Source organism: Cucurbita maxima, unplaced genomic scaffold, assembly GCF_002738345.1.
Source record: "Cucurbita maxima cultivar Rimu unplaced genomic scaffold, Cmax_1.0 Cma_Scf00001, whole genome shotgun sequence".
Lineage (NCBI taxonomy): Eukaryota > Viridiplantae > Streptophyta > Magnoliopsida > Cucurbitales > Cucurbitaceae > Cucurbita > Cucurbita maxima.
The window spans coordinates 10,842,925-10,861,570 of NW_019272017.1; the positions used below are offsets into that span (position 1 = coordinate 10,842,925).

At 34.1% G+C, this 18,646-nt stretch overlaps 1 protein-coding gene across 3 annotated transcripts; it reads right to left on the reverse strand.

The window, feature by feature from the left end:
• Nucleotides 1–10,618: 10,618 nt before the first annotated feature.
• LOC111489939 (E3 ubiquitin-protein ligase ORTHRUS 2-like) lies at nucleotides 10,619–17,006 on the reverse strand. Of its 3 annotated transcripts, XM_023138352.1 has the most exons (12): nucleotides 16,810–17,002; nucleotides 16,249–16,308; nucleotides 16,035–16,129; nucleotides 15,502–15,954; nucleotides 13,880–14,412; nucleotides 13,372–13,497; nucleotides 12,596–12,695; nucleotides 12,204–12,265; nucleotides 11,978–12,080; nucleotides 11,470–11,608; nucleotides 11,161–11,375; nucleotides 10,619–10,976 (listed from the first exon to the last, which is right to left on the reverse strand). In XM_023138352.1, exons 3-12 carry the CDS (start codon nucleotides 16,095–16,097, stop codon nucleotides 10,788–10,790), a joined length of 1,983 nt encoding a protein of 660 aa, XP_022994120.1. In that variant the 5' UTR covers nucleotides 16,098–16,129; nucleotides 16,249–16,308; nucleotides 16,810–17,002; the 3' UTR covers nucleotides 10,619–10,787. The 3 variants fall into 3 exon arrangements, with proteins under 3 accessions (XP_022994120.1, XP_022994113.1, XP_022994127.1); XM_023138345.1 differs by lacking the exon at nucleotides 16,249–16,308; XM_023138359.1 differs by lacking the exons at nucleotides 10,619–10,976; nucleotides 11,161–11,375; nucleotides 16,249–16,308 and having other exon boundaries at nucleotides 11,523–11,618; nucleotides 16,810–17,006.
• Nucleotides 17,007–18,646: the final 1,640 nt, after the last annotated feature.

Consider the following 18,646-nt stretch of genomic DNA (forward strand, 5'->3'; position numbering starts at 1 on the left):
AAAAAAAAAAAAAAAAAAAAAAAAAAAAAAAAAAAAAAAAAACCAATCAAGAACCACGAGTGACAACTAAAATATCGACACTTGTTGAGAATTATTCAAGAATCGAAGTCGAGTTCTTTATAAAAAGAAGATATTAAGAAAAAGGATTAGTTTAAAAATGCTATATATAACAAAAATAAAAAATATTATAATCCCTTATTAAGTTAGAGATGATGAAATTAGAGAGCCCTACACTATTAGAAAACAAACATATATATATATATATATATGATATAATAATGTTGTAACAAATAGATAATAAATATATTAGAATTTAAAGTTATTCGTTTCAATTTTATAACAAAATCTTTAAACCATTGAAATTAATTTTTTATCGATCTAATTTTGTGTCTACTATTTTAGGTGTTAATTCCTAAAATAATAAAAAATTATCCCACTCTTACTTTATGTTGATTAAGAAACTACCCTAAACACTCAAACTGGTCAATATTTTGAACAACTGATAAAGGTATTTAAATTTATTTACTTCCCACCAAATCTGGTGAACGAAAGATGATAGATGGAAAGTAAAAATTATTCAAATATATGTATAATTTATGAACATTGAACCCATCCATTTTAAAATAACCTAAATATATGTATAAATTATAATTAATAAACCTATTGTAAATTATATTCTTAAATTAAATTATATGTTAATTTATTTATATATTTTAAAATAGTATGAAATATTAAGGTATTTTTTTAAAATATATATACATATAAAAGAAAAAGAAACTAAACAAAAATAATAAAATAATATAAAAGAAATAAAAACAAAATAATATATAGACCCAAAAAGCTAATCCAACCCAATCCAACCCAACCCAACCCTTATAGTTCGGGTTGGGTTGGTCCGAGTTCTTGGGTTGAATGTACACCCCTAGTATGGACGTGTACGCTACGAGGTAGGAGAACGATCATGATGTTGCTATAATGCTGCCGTAACGATCGTTACTCCTAACAGGTGTCCGGCATCAACAACTACTAGAGAATACTCACCTGACTAGAAATGGGCCCAGGAGGTGTGCGAACAGACTAGGGAGTCCATACTCACACTTGTGGACTGTGTCTAGGGAAATTATATACACTTCAAAGTTGCTCGTTAGGATAACCATTATTGGAAAATAAAATGTTATGATAGGTCTCATGCATGTAACTTTGTGTGTTTGCATCCCAATAGGAGAGTCACTTACTGAATAATTCTTAAAATACTCAAGTCATGTGTTACACTACTATTCAAGTAAAGCTCCCATGTACGGCTGACTGTGGTATCGCAACTACGAGACCATGACGCATACTTAAGATAGTTTCATAATTTAAATTTAGTGACTATAGGTTAGTGCAGGTTAGTTACATTTCCATTTAGTAGCATATAAGTTAGTATAAGGCATTTTACTTTGTATTGTTTTTCTTTTTATTTCCATTTGTATTAGTTTGTTTATAAACCTTAGATTAAACCAAGGTTTATTTTATTAACAAGTTTCCATGGAACGATTTTCACATTAAATGTTCATAATATGTATACAATAGCGACCTTAGGTTAAATAGAAAATTTAGGCTCGTTACATGTGTCTATGCTCCACGTAATTGATGACTGTTATCTCCCTATTAAGCTTGCATGAATGTTTTAGAATTAATTTCTTTGTCCAGGTGATTGATTGTGTGAACTTCTTGTTTGAGCATGCATATTTGTGTTAAGTTTAAGAATAGTGTGCTAGAGCTAGGATGATTTTACGTTGATCTAGGCCAGGATGCCTCAAGTAGACCGAGTACTCTAGGATCATTAGTGGCGGTTAAAGGTTTAGACCCTAGTGCTCCCAAAACAAGATAACCCGAGGGAGCTAGTCAAGGAGTCCTAGAGATGAGAGTTTGAGTTTTAAGCCGCACAGACGCTCTAAGAACAGTAACACTAGAGTCTCCACCCATTGTCTTCTTTGATACACTGCTAGCATTATCAACGACCTAAGTCAGACTCAATAGTGTCCTTGCCAAACAGTAGGTTTACAATAGCAATATTGTCGAGCTTAGGCGTAGACCAGATAGGACAACACATCGAGGCGACTAGGTGTCGTCAACTTGAGGAAATAGCCATAAGGCCTCCTTAATAAGGCCCCGTGCACGGTAAACCTATCCTTAGAGGGGGAAGGGGACCTTTATAGGTTGACGTAGTAGCTAGCCAACGTGGGGTTGTTCTTCCAAACTTTTGACTCTATTAGTGGTTTATGTGGAAAGATTGCCATTTAACCTTTCATAATGAAGCGATATCGCATGGTTCTATGACTTATGACTAGGTTAGGCTTCAACCCAGGATATCAGTCATTCACTACCAAAGAAAATCAAGCTACTTGAGTCTAAGAACAAAAAAGTCGAGCAACCTATCCCGTTTCTAAGAAGATTAAGCTAGACAAGAGAACCACTCAAAACTTTGATGCTTCCCTTGAAACTCAGATAGTTGTAGAACTTATGAACTTCCTAAATCCCAGAGAAAAAGTTGGTGATAATTTACTAGGACAAGGATTTGATGTGAGCCTACAAGTAACTTGTTAAGTGAGCATTTTTATACTCACCCTATTCTTCTTTTATTTTTCAGGTGATTGTTGATTATTGGTTAAGGTGGGACAGTGTTTAGGAGGTGCGCGGTCACAAAGGGATCATTCCAAAGCGTTAGTTATTTGTAAATTTTGTGGTCTTTTTGTATGGTTTGAATTTATATTTTACTTCTCTGTCTTTGTTTGTAATAGACTTTGAATAACACTAGTTTATAATTGATTTTGATTTCAAAACTTGAGTCATGATAAGAAAGCTCATAATCGTGGTAGGAGTCGAGATGGAGGAGGCCAAAATAACTTCTTGATCATAAATTGTAATTGAAGTGTAACACTTGAAAAAACATAAATATCTAGTATGTAACATATGTAACATGTATCCGAATTTATTGTAAGTATTGTAAATATTTCTATTTCCTTACGTGAACTTCAATATATTATATATAAATTTTGTTAGCAAGCAAGCAAAAAAAAAAAAAAAAACTTAATTAGGGTTAATATTTAGAATGTGAAGTATTTCTTGTTAACAACAAATCAGACTTGGAATATTAAATAAATGGCATCACCAACACACATTATTCCTTTTGGTTCTTAAATGGCTATAGAAGTTAAGAAATGTATGGCAGCCTTGTTGTGCCTTTGTGCTAGTGTAATGGCGGTTTAAAGGTCGTTGGTTTCTCCTTGGTGCACCAATGGAGCCTGAAAGTCGGTAGAAGAACGATTGGGTGCATGAGTTTGGATCCCATTTGGGATTTTGGGACACGATTTTAGGAGTTGAGACAATTTTTAGGTGTGTTCCTAAGAATTAGTTACGACATATTTTTAAAAAATATGAAATTATTTGGGTTTTTGTTTTTAAATACCATTTGTAAGGTTAGATTAGTAATTGGGCTTCACAATATCCTATTTGTTGAGATAAAATATATAACTAAATATATTTTAATATTATTTTTATTTTATTTTCAATATTTAATTAGTTTATATTTTTCTTATTTATAAGTATTAGTCGACCGGTTGTATCCTATTTAAAGCTTATTAATATTAATGAGAATACACATCCCAATTCTATTTTTATTTCTCATTCTTAACATGGTATAAGAGCACCGATCTTGGTATTCCTATTACACCTAAAGTCAAACCCTAACTCAATCAGTGAATCATTTACAGTTGCCGATCATCCAATATCAAGAATACGTTATAAGTATCTTCAAATTTTTCACCAAACTCAAAGGTGGCATATTCAAGATGTTCGTATTTTCTTTCACAACCTCTCAAGTGATCCAAAGCACCGAACTTGGTGTTATTATCCAACTTCAAAACTTCGGATGTTTATTTAACACATCCTTATTATATTCACCATTTTGATCTAGGATATTCACTTGTTCCAATCAAACTAAATGAAACAAATTACCAATCCTCGAGTAAATCATTTATGTATGGACCAAGAAGTGATCAAGGAGGATATTCACTTATTCTAATCAAATTAAATGGAACAAGTTACCAATCCTCGAGTCAATCATTGCGGTCTATTTCTAAGTTTTGCATCTTTCTTGGAAATTCAATAATTTTTTGAAAGTCTAAAAATGCAAACCAATCAAAGGCGGTCTATTTTTTACGAATATTTTCACTACTGGGAAGACAAAAGTGTTATTGACCTACACTCTCTTCTCAAAAGACAACTCGGGTGTTATTGACCTATATTCGCAAAGACAAGTTAGATGGGATTAACATACACTCTCCAACTTGAAGGGAGTGTTGAAATATAAAATTTGCTGAATATATTTAGTTATGAAATATATCTTAAATATTATATATTAATATTCTTTCTTTTATTATTTAATTTATAGTATATTTTATTTTATTTTCAATATTTACTTTATTTATATGTATTAGTTGATAGTTCGTATCCTATTTAAAGCTTATCAATATCAATCAGAATACATACCTTCCAATTCTATTTCTCATTCTTAACCTTATTTAATTTTTTTTTTAAAATTAAGTCTATAAAGATTATGATGGTCTATGTCTTTAAGAGTTTCAAAATCAATTAAAAAAAAAAGAACATAAATGAATATCATAGGACTAATTTATAACTTTGTACATTAATCATGCTAACATAGGATGTCTGTCATTAGATATATGAGACTCGGCAAAAATATTAAATCAAAATTTTTAGATGTTGAGGCTAAATGAATCTCATATTCAAAAACAAAAAGTCGAATCCTACAAATCCCCATTTCTCATAACCGTACTATATGCAGAATGTAAGCTGAAAATAGGATTAGAATATAATCAAACGAGATGAGTATACACCTAGATCAATCTAGAGTCCTAGGAATGGAATTTACATTCCCAAGCAACCCATCATTATTGTCATGATTGGTTGTGTATTACATCTGTCCCGAGTCATAATTGCATTCATTTAGCAACGAAATAGTGATTGTACAGTACTTGATCTAACTTGGAGAACAAGTCAGTTGTTAGAAAATCGATCTTTGCAAATACTCTCAATGTAGTATTTAGCTTCGAGCATTTTGAGAAAAAATATTTATATAAAACGTGAGAGAGGAAATGAGTTGAAAACAATTTGAAAGAAAGTATTGTAAATGTCAATTGCATTGAAAACACGTGGGCAAGAGAGCTTACAATACTTGGTCGGAGGGAGGTTTGATGACTACTTAGTCTCTCCGACACTATATTTTGAGACATTTTATGTTTGGCAGGAGTAGACATGATTTTACGAAAATGCAGCACATAAACAAATTATAATAATAAAAAATACAACATGAAAATAGATTAAAAAAAAAAGGGGTTGGCATGGCATGGCATGACACGGGCACGTGACCACCCAACCCTTGAATAAACATGACCATGACATTCTTGCTCACCCAATTGGTTGACGTCCGTGTCAACCGACTATGCTCAAATTCTGCAATGTGAATTGCATCTAACTCCCAATCTTTAACGCATTCCTAACTTGTCTTCTCTAAAGAGAGGTTCTTCCATTTGACAAGGAATTCACGCACTCCCTGTGCAGGTCTTCCCACCTTCTTGACTCTGCCAACTAGGATCTCTTCGACCACTATGGTGTCTTCTATTTCAGGTCAATTCTGAATATGACGATGGAATTGTGACTATCATCACCGGATTGAGATGCTAGCATTTTGAGTTACTCGCATGGATTACTAGGTGAATTTTCATCCATGTAGATAATGCCACCCTATAAGAGGTAGACTTGACCTTTTGGAGGACTTCCACAAGTCTTTCATACTTCCTAACAAGTCTTTGATCGTTTTGGCTACAAAATTGGATCTATTCTAACCCGAGTTTGATGATGACTTGATCTCCAGCTCAAAACTCGAGAGGGTGATGCTTCCTGTCTACCTACTCCTTCCTATGTTTTGAAGTTATTTTTCTAAATAAGCTCAAGCTATATTCATCAACTGCTTTCGTTCCTTCGTAAAGTTGTGGACTCAAGGATTCTTCCCTGCATATGAGTGGTCAATAATTTGGGGGGCAAGGTTGGTTATCTTCGGTTTACAATTTTGAAGGAGCTCTTTTCATAGATGAACTCATTTGGCAATTGAAACAAAATTTGGCCACATCTAACAATTTGACCCAATTCTTTTGACGAGCTTCAACAAAATGGCGCACGTGCTAATGAATCGGTCATTTCTATCACTAATGATACATGTTGGAACTTCCCACAACTTTACAATGTGTTTAAAGAACAACTGTGTTGTAATTCGGCTGAATATTGTTTGGATGTGGGTACAATGGTGACATACTTTGAAAATCAAGATGGCTTCATGTTCTCTACCTTTAGAAGGCATGTGATGATCGAACAACACACTTTTCTAAGGTCTTGCAACACTGGCAAGGGTACAAGGTGTTATGTATTGCATATTGTCGTCTCACATATTCATCTAGAAGTATCCTTTCTTTAATAGAGCATAATTTCATTGTCAACTCGGGTGACTGATAAGGCAACCTTAATCTTTAGCCTAACCATCAAAGCTTTTGTTGGAGCAGAAACCCTTCAATCAAAAAATTAACACCTCCTTATACAAAATTTATATCTATTAATAGATAAGGATAGATTTAGATTAACTTCTACAATAAAATATCTAGAAAGATTTGAAACTTTGTTCTAAATTGAGTCACACCACAATCAAATTTGATCAATACTTGATTGAATGACTAGGATGAAATCTACCACAAAAATTGGCTTGATTGAATGACTCGGATGAAATCTACCACAAAAATGACATGAAACTTAGAAATGGCAAAAATGATCTCGAATTTTTGAGGGATAACGCCTCAACTTGAGAGATCAATTTCATTAATCACAAATCTTATTTTATATAATAATTTGTGGGTATTTATAGTTTCCACACAAAATAAAATTAATGGTCATAATTTAATTCCGATCCTCTTAAATCTCGACCAAGTCAATTTCACCCACCATTTTGCCAATTACAATAATTATGAAATTAAAAACAAATAAATAAATTTTTCTAACAACTTATCAATCAAGTGCAATCAACTTCATCACTACTTCAACAGCGCAAATATTCACTTCTGAAGCTCCAAATGATCATTTCTTAATCAAATCAGCTTGTAACACATGAAATAATGGTTGAACCGATCATATCCAATTTTGTAGATGAAAAATTAATGTTTGTTGAATCTTCTTGACCTTGAATCGTGTAATAGATTCAGTTGAAACATTTGAAACACTATGATTCTTATTAGTGACGGACCCATATAGTATCGTAAAATTTATGTATGAGTTTCTTCCTCTAGTCACCCGCCCTTTCAACGTATAACATGTTTCCTTTTGTTAGAAGTAAGTCACCTTCCACCTAAAATTGTCTATTTCCAGCTTTTGCTAGCTCAACAGCCGCTTTGTTGAAGGATTTTTCTTTTTCTTTATACATATGTTTCATTATTATGTCCTACATTGAACCGTTGATCTTGCTTGAATGGATGTGAGCTCACATGCACAGAGTCGCATGTTCATCCTTCCAACTTATGGCATCGGTTGCCTGATTGTTCTTTCCTATCTTATGTTCGATGTTGAAGTCAAACTCAGCTAATGATTCTTGTCATTAAGCTTGCTTGGACGTCAACTTTGATAGGTCAAAGAAGTGGTCGATAACATTGTTGTCAGTTTTCACCCCGAAGCGAGATCCCAGTAAATATTGTCTTCAAGCTCTGAGACAATGGACAAACGCTAACACTTCTGTCTTAAAGACATTATACCTCCTCTTAGCATTGTTTAGTTTCTGATTTTCATAGGCAATGGGTTGCCCCTCCTGAATGAGGACACTTCCGATGGTGAAATCAGATGCATCTGTTTTTACTTCAAAAGATTTTGTAACACCGACCAAGATGAAGATAGGGTCCCTTATCATGGTTGTCTTCAAATCTTCAAAGATATTTTGGCATGCATCTAACCACGACCAGGAGTGATCTTTCTTCAATTGTTTCGTTAGTGAGGCGGTTCACCTTGAAAATTCCAAGAAGGATCACACTGACGAAAGTTATTGGCTAATCCCAAGAAAGATCACACTTCAATCACCGAAGTGAGGACATTTCAATCCTAGGTAACTTTTATCTTATCACTATCTATGCTGATTTTTCCATGTTTGATAATATGCGAAACAAAAGTTTATGCGAAAACAAATTTTTCTTTTTTCACATATAGTTTATTCTACCTCTTTTTAAAGACTAAGTGTAAATATACTGTGTTTTTCCAACGTGGCATTATACACTATTATGTCGTCGAGGTAAACAACGACAAATTGATCTAGATATTTGTGAAAAACTTGGTTCATCAAGGTATAGAATGTAGCTGAATGTAGCTGACGCATTTGTTAGGCCGAAAGGCATTACCAAAAACTCAAAACCCGTTTACCTTATCACACAAGTTGTCTTGGGTTCATCACCCTTGGCAATATGCACTTAGTAATATCTTGACCGCAATCCAACTTTGTGAAGTATTTGACTCCATGTTGCTGGTCAAATAGGTCAAGTACTATTGGCAAGAGATACTTGTTACATATTGAGACCTTGTTTAAGGCTATGTTGTCTATGCACAAATGTAAGGTCCCATTTTTCATTCTTTTAGAACAACACTAGAGTCATCTAATATGACGCCTTTGCGAGAAGAATGAACCCTGCAACCAGTAACTTGTCTATTTTCTTTATAAGTTCGGCTAACTCCGATGGAGCCATATGATATGCGTTTTTTGTTGGGAGTTTGACCCTTAGTAGGAGCTTAATTTCATGATTAATGCCACGACGAGGGAGTAACATCTTTGGTAAGCTGTCTGACATTATATTGGTGTAGTTGTGGAAGACATCTTCGATCTCACTTGAGACGTGCTCTATATTTGTTACATCTTCTACCATTTGTATGGTCATGAACGTGGCTTTTTTCAAACGAACCCTTTCTTTAGTTGTAAGGCAGAAATCGTATGTTATCTGATTGTTTGATGATTGCAGAGATCACCTTGAGATTACAGTCGATAATCACTAAACATTTTGCTAATAACATTGGGATGACTTTATCAAGGAATTTCATCTCAAATACTACGTCGAAGTCATTTATACAAACCATGACTAGAACTATCTCATCGGACAAAACCCCAAATTGTAAAGAAACTCTCTTGGAGACTCTATGCTGAGTAGGGCCTTTTAGTTAACAACTTTCATTTTCTTGGTGTTTCTTTCTATCTTTAGTTCTAATCTACTCGTGTCCATCAAGGTTTTTTTTACTCGATTGAGAATTAATTAATAGCTAACAACCATCAGCCACTTCACAGACGCTTCTTTCATACTGTTATTTTGTATGGTTGATAAAAATTTCAGCGCTCTCATTCTTGGAGTATCATGGTCCTCTTCTTCTTTGTCGCTAGTTCAGCTTCCACATCATTACCACTTTGTACTGATATTGAAAGGCACTAAGGGCAGCTCGGTGAGGGCGCACATAGAATTTAAGGAGGCCTTTACATAGAAGACATTGTAAAGGCGTTTCATAGTTCCTTTGAGGATAAGACCTACAAGATGATGTTTATCTGTTCTCCCATTTGGTCTATTACTTCCTCATTTTGAATATATTCACCTTTCAACATCATCATAGTTTTGCATGTGTCCACGAGTCCCATATTTTTAGATTTTTTGAATAGGTTATTGTAGCTTTAAAGTATTGCTTTAAATCAAAAGTGATATTTTCAGGTTCTTTTGCATCACGGCCCACGATCTTCAATTTGTTGAGCCCAAATGGAGCCCAAATGGAGTATTTATTTTGGCCATCTCTAGTTTCAGCTTCCATATGTGCGATTGAGCTCTTGGAGATACCTCCGCATTCCAAGCTACTCGACCGTGTAGCTCTCTCTCCTGGCTCAACACTAATATCAATTCTTTAATTGGAACCTATTCAATCGGCCATTCATTAGTCAGTTCCACAGACTTGTTCATTTTGTTCCTCAATAGTCAGCTTTCCCGATCAAGAACTTCTTTGAAGAACATCATTTGTTCTTCCATCTCATAAGCATCAACTTGCAATTTAACCATCTACTTTGTTGTTAACCATTGATTCAATCTCAACTCAACAAGACAATGAGCTAACTTAGCTCTAATATTACTGGTCATAATTGCACATTTTTTACAATAACCTTGTTAGTAGTTAGTTATTTGAAAATCAAATCTTGGCAAACAATCTTTACATAACCTTTAGTTCTAAGTCTTTTTTTTTTAATATATATATTTTTATAAAACATGAGAAGAAATGTGTTTGAAAATAATTTAAAAGACATTATAAATGTCAATGGTATTAAAAACATGTAGCCAAAAGAGCTTACAACATTTTCTAAAAAAGGTCAGATTACTTGGTTCTCATAGGCATTTCACGAATGGCAAGGATAGACATAATTTTGTCAAACTGTCACCTATACAAAAATTATTATATAAGATATTATAGCATGAAGTAAAGAGAAACAAACCCTAGACAATTGACAAAATTATAACTAAGAATTGTAACTAAGAATTTAACTTGATATCATCTCCAAATGAAATGAAAGGGGGCGCATATGTATCCAAAATTATGCGAATACCCAGCCCATATAAATACAAAATCCAATCGACTCCACTTCTCCAAAGCCCAGCAAGCCAAGAACACCACTTTGTGTTCGTTCATTCCAAATCATACACCTTTGCTCGCTTTCTTGTTGTTTCTACTGAACTGCTGCTTTCATTCCCATTGCTTCCATCTTTTCCCTCCTCTTCCCCATCTATCACTTCTTCACAGAGCTTCTCAGATGCATCCCCTTCTTCAATCTTACTTTTCAGTGACTCGATCACATCCAACAACTCTCTATTTACCTATTCATACCAATTACCCAAGTCAGAAAACGAACAATTTTCTTCATGGAGGACATAAACCAAAATAAAATCTTAAAATGAAAATGAAAGTACCAAAACACGAACTAAAATGAACCTTTTGAAAGTATATAAGATTAAAATGAAGCAAAGAACCAAAGTAGCATTTAAACCAATGATTTATTACCTGAATATTTTGTAGAAAATCAGATATATCGGTGGGGCAACAAGGACAATTCATGACATTCTTTTGGGATCTAAGAGCCCGTCCGCCACTGCTTCTCTCTCTCAAGAATGTCTTGCCCACAAAAACACCTTCCAAGCATGGCTTGCAGAAGTTATGGGCACAAGGTGTTGTAATTGGCAAACTCATCGCCTCCCGGCAAATACGGCAGCTAAACTCTGCATATCAGTTATATGCCAGCACGCGTAATTGTTAAAAATGTGAACCGTCTTTTCGTTCGCGACTTTATTCAATATAACATATTAAGCCAACCTTTTAGTAACCTTTCTCGGACACTCATGTTACGCGATTGCCTAATTTTTCTCCTCTTCCCAGAAGCAGAATCTTCGGCTTCAACTGGTCTCTTGCTCGTTGGTGGAGCTTTGCTCCACTTCCATCGACTATCGCTCTCCTGAAAGAAACTTAAAGATATAGCTTTAGATAAATTGTAGTCAAATTATCAGTAAACCAAAAACAATATAACATATTAAACAAATTAAAAAATAATGACCACGCAATATTATTACATTAAAGGTGGAAAATACTTGCTGAATTCAAAAGAAAATGAATGCTAGGAAAAACAACTTCATTTTACAAAACTTGCTTTCGAAACTTATTTTTCAAAAACAGAAGAAAGAATGAAAGGAAATGATCAGGAGGCTGAAATGCATGAGATTATCGAAGGAACAGATTTGTTTGAATCGTAATTCAGTAAAAGTTAGATACTGCATGGAAAAGATGTGTTGATTCTGTTGGGAAAAGGAGATTGGAGAATACTCACATCAAAGTCCCATGAGGAACCTCCCTTCCTCTCCGTAATATCCGTCGCTTTTTTCAACTCTGAAATTTTAGGTAAGGGTCTAGGTCGATCTCCATGTTCATCACTGCAGTCAAAAAAACTTACTGAGAGTGTTCGTTTAATGAAGGAAAATGCCTCTGAGGCAAAGCCAGAGACTTCATCTTGCATTTGATAACATGAAAGCAATTAAATAATTAGAAACACAAACCTTGTCCATGGAGCAGGCTCATTGTCGCATCTAACAAATAAATAGCGACATACCTTGAAGCCCTAAAATAGAGGATACACATATCTAATTAATAATCTGTTCAGCAGATGGTATTTTAAGAAAGGAGGAACAGATTTGGTCTCATTTGCTTAACCATTATGTTTATTGTTTTGGTTTTAAAAATTAAACTTATGAACACTCCTACTTATAGTTCTCTAGCTTTATAACCTACATTCTTGTTTTAAAAACTCAAAAGTAGTTTTTACAAACTTGATTTTGCTTTTAAAATTTGGCTTAAAATTTAAATATGTTTTTTAAGAGATGTGAAAAACATACCTCAAAGTGTCGAAGAAACATGCATCATTTTCAATAACAAAGAACAAAAGCAATACCTGAATTCCCACTTTACGCCAACACTTCTCAATCTTATAAATTCCATCATACCGCAATCCCTTCTCTGGAGCATATGAGGAACGCTTTTCTTTGTGAGATCTGTTATCATGAATATTAGCATACAGCATTAGGCATTTGAAAAATTCAGATCCGTACTTGAAATAACGTTATACTCGAAAGACACACACAACATCATGAAGCCAAGAGTAACACTAGTTTCCCCGACGTATTTCACCAATTGCTATGCAATCACAGCTAAAAATGTACAAGAAGCTTCAAGTCTGGCATGAAAAGCAGACGCAGTTTTGACAAGCGACAGAAGTTATATGCCTTTTCCCATACCTCTACCAAAATGGAAAAACACTTTAACATGCTCAACCAAAACAGTTGTAGCTTTACCGTATTTCTTTAGTTTCAAAATCAGAAGTTACTCACATAACACATGTTACAAAATAGATGACACATTAAAACCATGAGCTTTTCCAGTTCCATGCAAGTAGAGAATCAAATAATCCTTTATCCATTCTGGAATGCCGAGTCATACACTCTCCTACAAGTTCAAACGGTGGACCGAATGACATTATAAATTTTATGTTGAAAATGAATAATCAAGAGACACAAGGAACTACAAAACCGGAAGCTGTTATTGTTTTCAATAAGATATATTCTATATAACTAGAGGTTCAAAACAAATAAATGAGCCTACATCAACGCAGCAAATGAAATAGAAACTCCAAAATCAAGGAATATCCGGCATTGATTTGCAGCTACCTACCTAACAACCCTAACAGGATAGCCCTTCAAGCAACTAACTTGTAGCGCTTGGTTTGATTTTTCAAATTTCTGGTCAAAAGACTGATCCTTGCTTGTACGCTTGTTCCCACTAAGGTCTCGACCCCCACTGCAATTTAATTCCAACCAGAATCATCAGACACAATGGTTTATTATGCATAGTGACCAAATAATGTAAAAAAGAAAAAAGAAAAAAAAAAAAAGAGGTAAGTTAATTAAAATACCATCAAATTTACCCTGTACCAAACAGCTCCATAAGCTTTAAAAAAAAAAAGAAACAAACAAAGAAAAAGAGAGGACAAAAGAAGAAACAAGATGGGAAATGGTATAAAACATTGAACGAACTAAAATAACTATCATATGATTATTTGTCGAAAGAGCATGCCTTCTAAATACCCAGCTTGTTAAAAATTTGCAGAACAGGTAAATAAACAACAGGGAAAGAACAGACCGAATAGAATGCACAATAAAAAAAATAATAATAAATAAACCTTCCAGTGTAGAGGAACCACTCCCCATGATCTTCATCATCCTGGTAGCCACCAGAAAGAACCACTGATTGTGCACCATTATTTGACTGTCCCGCTATACCTGCAACATGTGGAAAGTGAGCACCCCATTGACGACATTCTAACCGATCCTCCCAGCATTCACCGACCAGAACACCCTGGTTTCTCTCGGGATCATTTTCAGCAGGAATGGGACCAAAATGATCAGTTGGAATTGTAACAAATATTTTTCCACTGGCAGCATTAGCCTTCCCATTTCTTTGTGCCCGGTCAGTGGTATAGGCTTTGTCTGGTCTATTTTGATTGTGGACAAAATGATAAACCTTCTGAGGTCCTCCAGAAACTAATGATTTTGACAATTTAGCCATACGAATGGCCACTACAAGGGTGGAATTTATACGGGGCTGGCTAGCCATTTTGGAAGGTATAACGCAGCGGCACTTTGCACAAGTGTTCTTTCCTTGTCCAATCCACTTCTGGAAACATTTTAAGCAGAAATTGTGGCCACATGGAGTCTGGATCACACGGCCATATTCTTCTTAGCATAAACCCAATTAATCAAATTGATGAGCTTAATTTCCTAGAAGTTTACTATCACATGATCGAGATGCCTAAGGTAATCAGCAGTAACACTAAAACTTCAAAGATACAAGCCAATAGGAATCAATGAAGAAAAAAATCATTACAAGAAAATATCTGACTACCAATCCACTGACTTCAACTGATTCACGAATTATTGTACAATATATAACATCAAGTTTTCCCACTTCCAAATCCATACTATATACAGTTGCAGTCACCATTGTCACCATAATGAATAAACCTCTACAATATTATTAAAAATGAAGATTATGGGTTCATCCTACAAACCTCTACAATATTATCAATGATTACTCGACATTCAATTGAAAAATTCAATAAGCCCTTAATAATCTTCTCAAACAACTTATAATCATGTTAAATGCAACTTATAAAACAAGAATGGTACAGAATGAATTGGACATCAAGGTAAGTTATATAAGCAAATCCTGAAAATGTCCCTAAAATATATTTTTATATATCAATCTGAGTATAGCTCATTAAGATAAAGCATCTATTGCCTTTCCTTAAAATTAAAGATTTTATCTCCCAACCATACAAAATTTATTGAACAGTAATCATTAGAACAGAACACTTGAAAGATTTTCTCAATATAATCTTTGACGAGCACATCCAGTACAGGTATCAACAAAAAATGCTCTCTTTAAAACTTGTTAAGCATCATCAAAACTTTCATAATGTATTAGAAAATATGTTAGTACAATTTAGAGAAAAAAAAAATAAGGGAAACGGCCGTATCATGCTTTATTTAGTCTAAACTATTAAAAAGAAGATGAATTGAAGTGAGATGTAAAAATGAATCACACATATTACAGTGAAAATATTTCATACAAGTGAATCAGATATATAAATCGATGATATAAAAGATGAAACATCATTTTTTTAATAACATGAACAGCTAAAGACACGGTGAAAGATGGCTGCAAGCAATGCAAGGGCAAGAATAAAGGAGTTGGTGGTCTGGCATGGCAAAGAAGATAAAGAATATGCAATAAAGAACTTACAGTGACTGGCCTTTCTGGTAATTGCATGCAGAACGAGCAGTTCAATCTCTCGTCCAACAAATCCAAAACATCGTCCCCCTTTTTTTTCTTTTCCTTGTTGGCATCATGATCATCCTTGTCGGACTGCATCTTTCCGCTGAGAAGCTCCTGGCGCTTCTTTGCCTTCTCACGGTCAGTAAGGGAGACATCAGCCTCAATGGCTCGAATCGCAGCAACAAGGTCACTAGAAGGCGTAGTAGGGAGTGGATTGTTGCCGATCGGAGGAAGGGGAACATCTTCGGGAGGGGAGGAACAATCGGGACAGTCCCATTGAAGGGTTGATGCCAGGGTTTCAGGGGGACTTGAGAGACAATCGACGTGCCAAGGGGTGACGCAAGTTTTGCATGTGATTGTCTCCAAGTCGGAAGGCTTGGCCTTGCAGAGCATGCAAATGCCATCGCCGTCGCAAGGCAACTGAGAAACACAGACCATGAGAGGAGAGTGCTGATGTTTTCAACTACGAAAAACAAGTCCTAATTAGCCCAAAATCTTACCTGGGTTTTACTTGCCATAATGTTTGTAGCCTTCGGCTGTCGCTTGGCATCTTGTTCCACCATATTCACACTCCACCCAACAACTTAGTTAAACCCTGCATTTGATGGGGGGATGAAGTAGTAACTAGATGTGAGAACGTGCAGTAAAAATCATGCAAATGTGTTCCGTTAAGATGCCAATAAAAATTCCAATGGTTTACATTTTCTGTCAGATCTTTCACTGTCTCCCCATCGGAGTAGTACAGTGACCCAATCAAATTGCTAAGTTTTTCATCTTCTCCCCGGACAATACAGACCAATTGAAACCAAAGTTAGCACACAGTCAATTCACTTCTCTGTTACAGCATTTCAATCCCCCTCAATTCATTTTTTTTATTCCAAGTCGATATAATTTAGGCATATTGTCCTCGATAAAACCTTTTGACTTTAGGACTAGTTGTTGGTCCATTATTTTCCTTCTTAGCTTCTTTCTTCGTGGAAGCATTATTTAGACAAAATGATAATTGAAACGAAAAATGTATTTTAGCAAGTTTAATAATCCAAACTCAATCATCACTTGAACAACAAGAAAAGAAGGTTCCATAAACTAAGATTTGAGCAATTTTTAGGACTTTTTTTCATAGACAAAACTCGGTAATCGGTAAAGTGATAAGAACCTGATGGAATTGGAGGTTGAAACTTAATTTATTTAAAAAAAAAAAGTTAACCAAACAAAAACAAAAGCGGTGGGAGAAACAAATTTGTAGTAACCCCATAGCTTTGATAAGAAGCTTACCTTGTGATTTGGATGGTTTATGTAGAATGAGCGGTTTGATTTGATGTTCCAGGGGCACTGCTGCTGCTATCGACCTCCCCAGAAATGCGTATGGGCAAAGCAGAGCAAACCCTAGTGCTGAACTGAAATGAGAGTTGAAAATAAAAGTGGTAAATAAAATGAGATTTGAGAGAGAAGGTTTGGGAAGATGAGCGGGAGAACGAAAAGAAGGGTACCTTTTTTAGGAGATGTTGGGCGCGAGAACGAAGAAACTGGGGTATTTAAAAAAATTAAATAAATAAATAAACCAAAATTCTCTCCTTTTTGGCCGACTAAAATCAATTAATTAAATAGTTAGATTTTACTTCCACCAAAATTCTATTTTTACCCATTTAATAGTAACAAAAATATTAAAATTTTATTTTTGAGTTTATGATGAGTAAATTATATCTCGTACCATTATGTTATTAGCTTTCTTCAAAATGATTGACATGTTAAATATGCTACAAAAGTCGTTCTTACTCGTGCAAATAAATGGACAAGCCCTACTATATAGAGGTTTATAGCCCACTTAGGTTTAAGATCTAGTCCTATAGGATCCTCCTATAAAATATGGATTTTCCTAATTAACACTTTATAAATAGATATTAAATAATTTATAATCTAGTCTTATACAAATGCATGGTATAAAATACGTCAACTCTCACATCTCTTCAAATCACGAATTCGAATCAAATAGTTTGTAAAAATTACATACAATGGATCCTTTAAGCCATTTCTTGAGCGTGACCTTCTCCTATAACTAACTACATACTACTTAAGATTACCTTCGTAACTTTAGATTTTACATACCATAGATTATTGAATTACAATTAAGATAATCAAAACTATTATTAAAAACGTTTCATTCCCCACTCAAAATATTAAATTGATTTTGATTTTATTTAGAATTAAACCATAAAGATATCAACTTATGGGAACCTCCACGAGGTTAAAACATGGGAACCTCAAATCTCCCAGGTCCCAGGATTAATTTGATATTAAAATAGTTAATGTAACAAATATAAATATATATTTGAAATTGGAAATATCTTATGATATTTAAATAGAATATTGTATATTAAATATTAAAATATATTATTTGTAAAACATTCTCCCAAAAACAAGATTTTATACATCCAACACTTATTTTTTTATTGATATAATCATTACAAGCAAATCAATCATTCATAAATTATTCGTAATTACAATTAGGTCAAAAGTCTGTTTTACTCATGTAATATATCTATCCACTAAAGTATCATTGATTCTTTAAATAAACCATTTGTTTATGAAAAATATCATAACTAAGTCACTCTTAAACCATGAGAAGGTAAAGTTTCATTTTTCAAGTCCCAAAATTAGTTCCAACAGAAATTACTCATCTATTTTTCCTATATAGGAAAGAACGAACTCCATCTTTAAGATTATGTTCTCATATTCTTATTGGGTCAGTCTCGAGAATCGTGGACATATTGAATTAGCTATAAAAATCATTCTCACCCATACAAATCAAAGAACAAGCATTCATGTGCAAAAGTTCATAACTTTTTCAAGATTAAAATTGAGTTGCATATAATCATCTTTTCAAGATTAAGATTGAGTTGCATATAATCATCTTGTGAATTATTATTATGCTCAATTAATGGATCTATAAAGAGGTATTAAATATTTCATGATCTAGTCTTATACAAACTCATTGTATAGGATACCTCTATTCACATATAATAAGGATCATGGTGTTTCACAAGTTTTAACTGGACCTATTACACGACCCAAGGTTAAGAAAACGTTTATTCTTCATTTACAAAATTGGATA

Bases quoted from the DNA above. Each gene is read 5' to 3' on its own strand.
- LOC111489939 (XM_023138345.1), bottom strand. From the start codon at position 16,097: ATGGTGGAACAAGATGCCAAGCGACAGCCGAAGGCTACAAACATTATG. The intron at 13,498-13,879 runs GTTTATTTATTA...ATTAAATTGCAG, and splicing joins TGGTTCCTCTACACTGGAAG to TGGGGGTCGAGACCTTAGTG. The intron at 11,609-11,977 runs GTGAGTATTCTC...AGTTTCTTTCAG, and splicing joins GTTCCTCATGGGACTTTGAT to GAGAGCGATAGTCGATGGAA.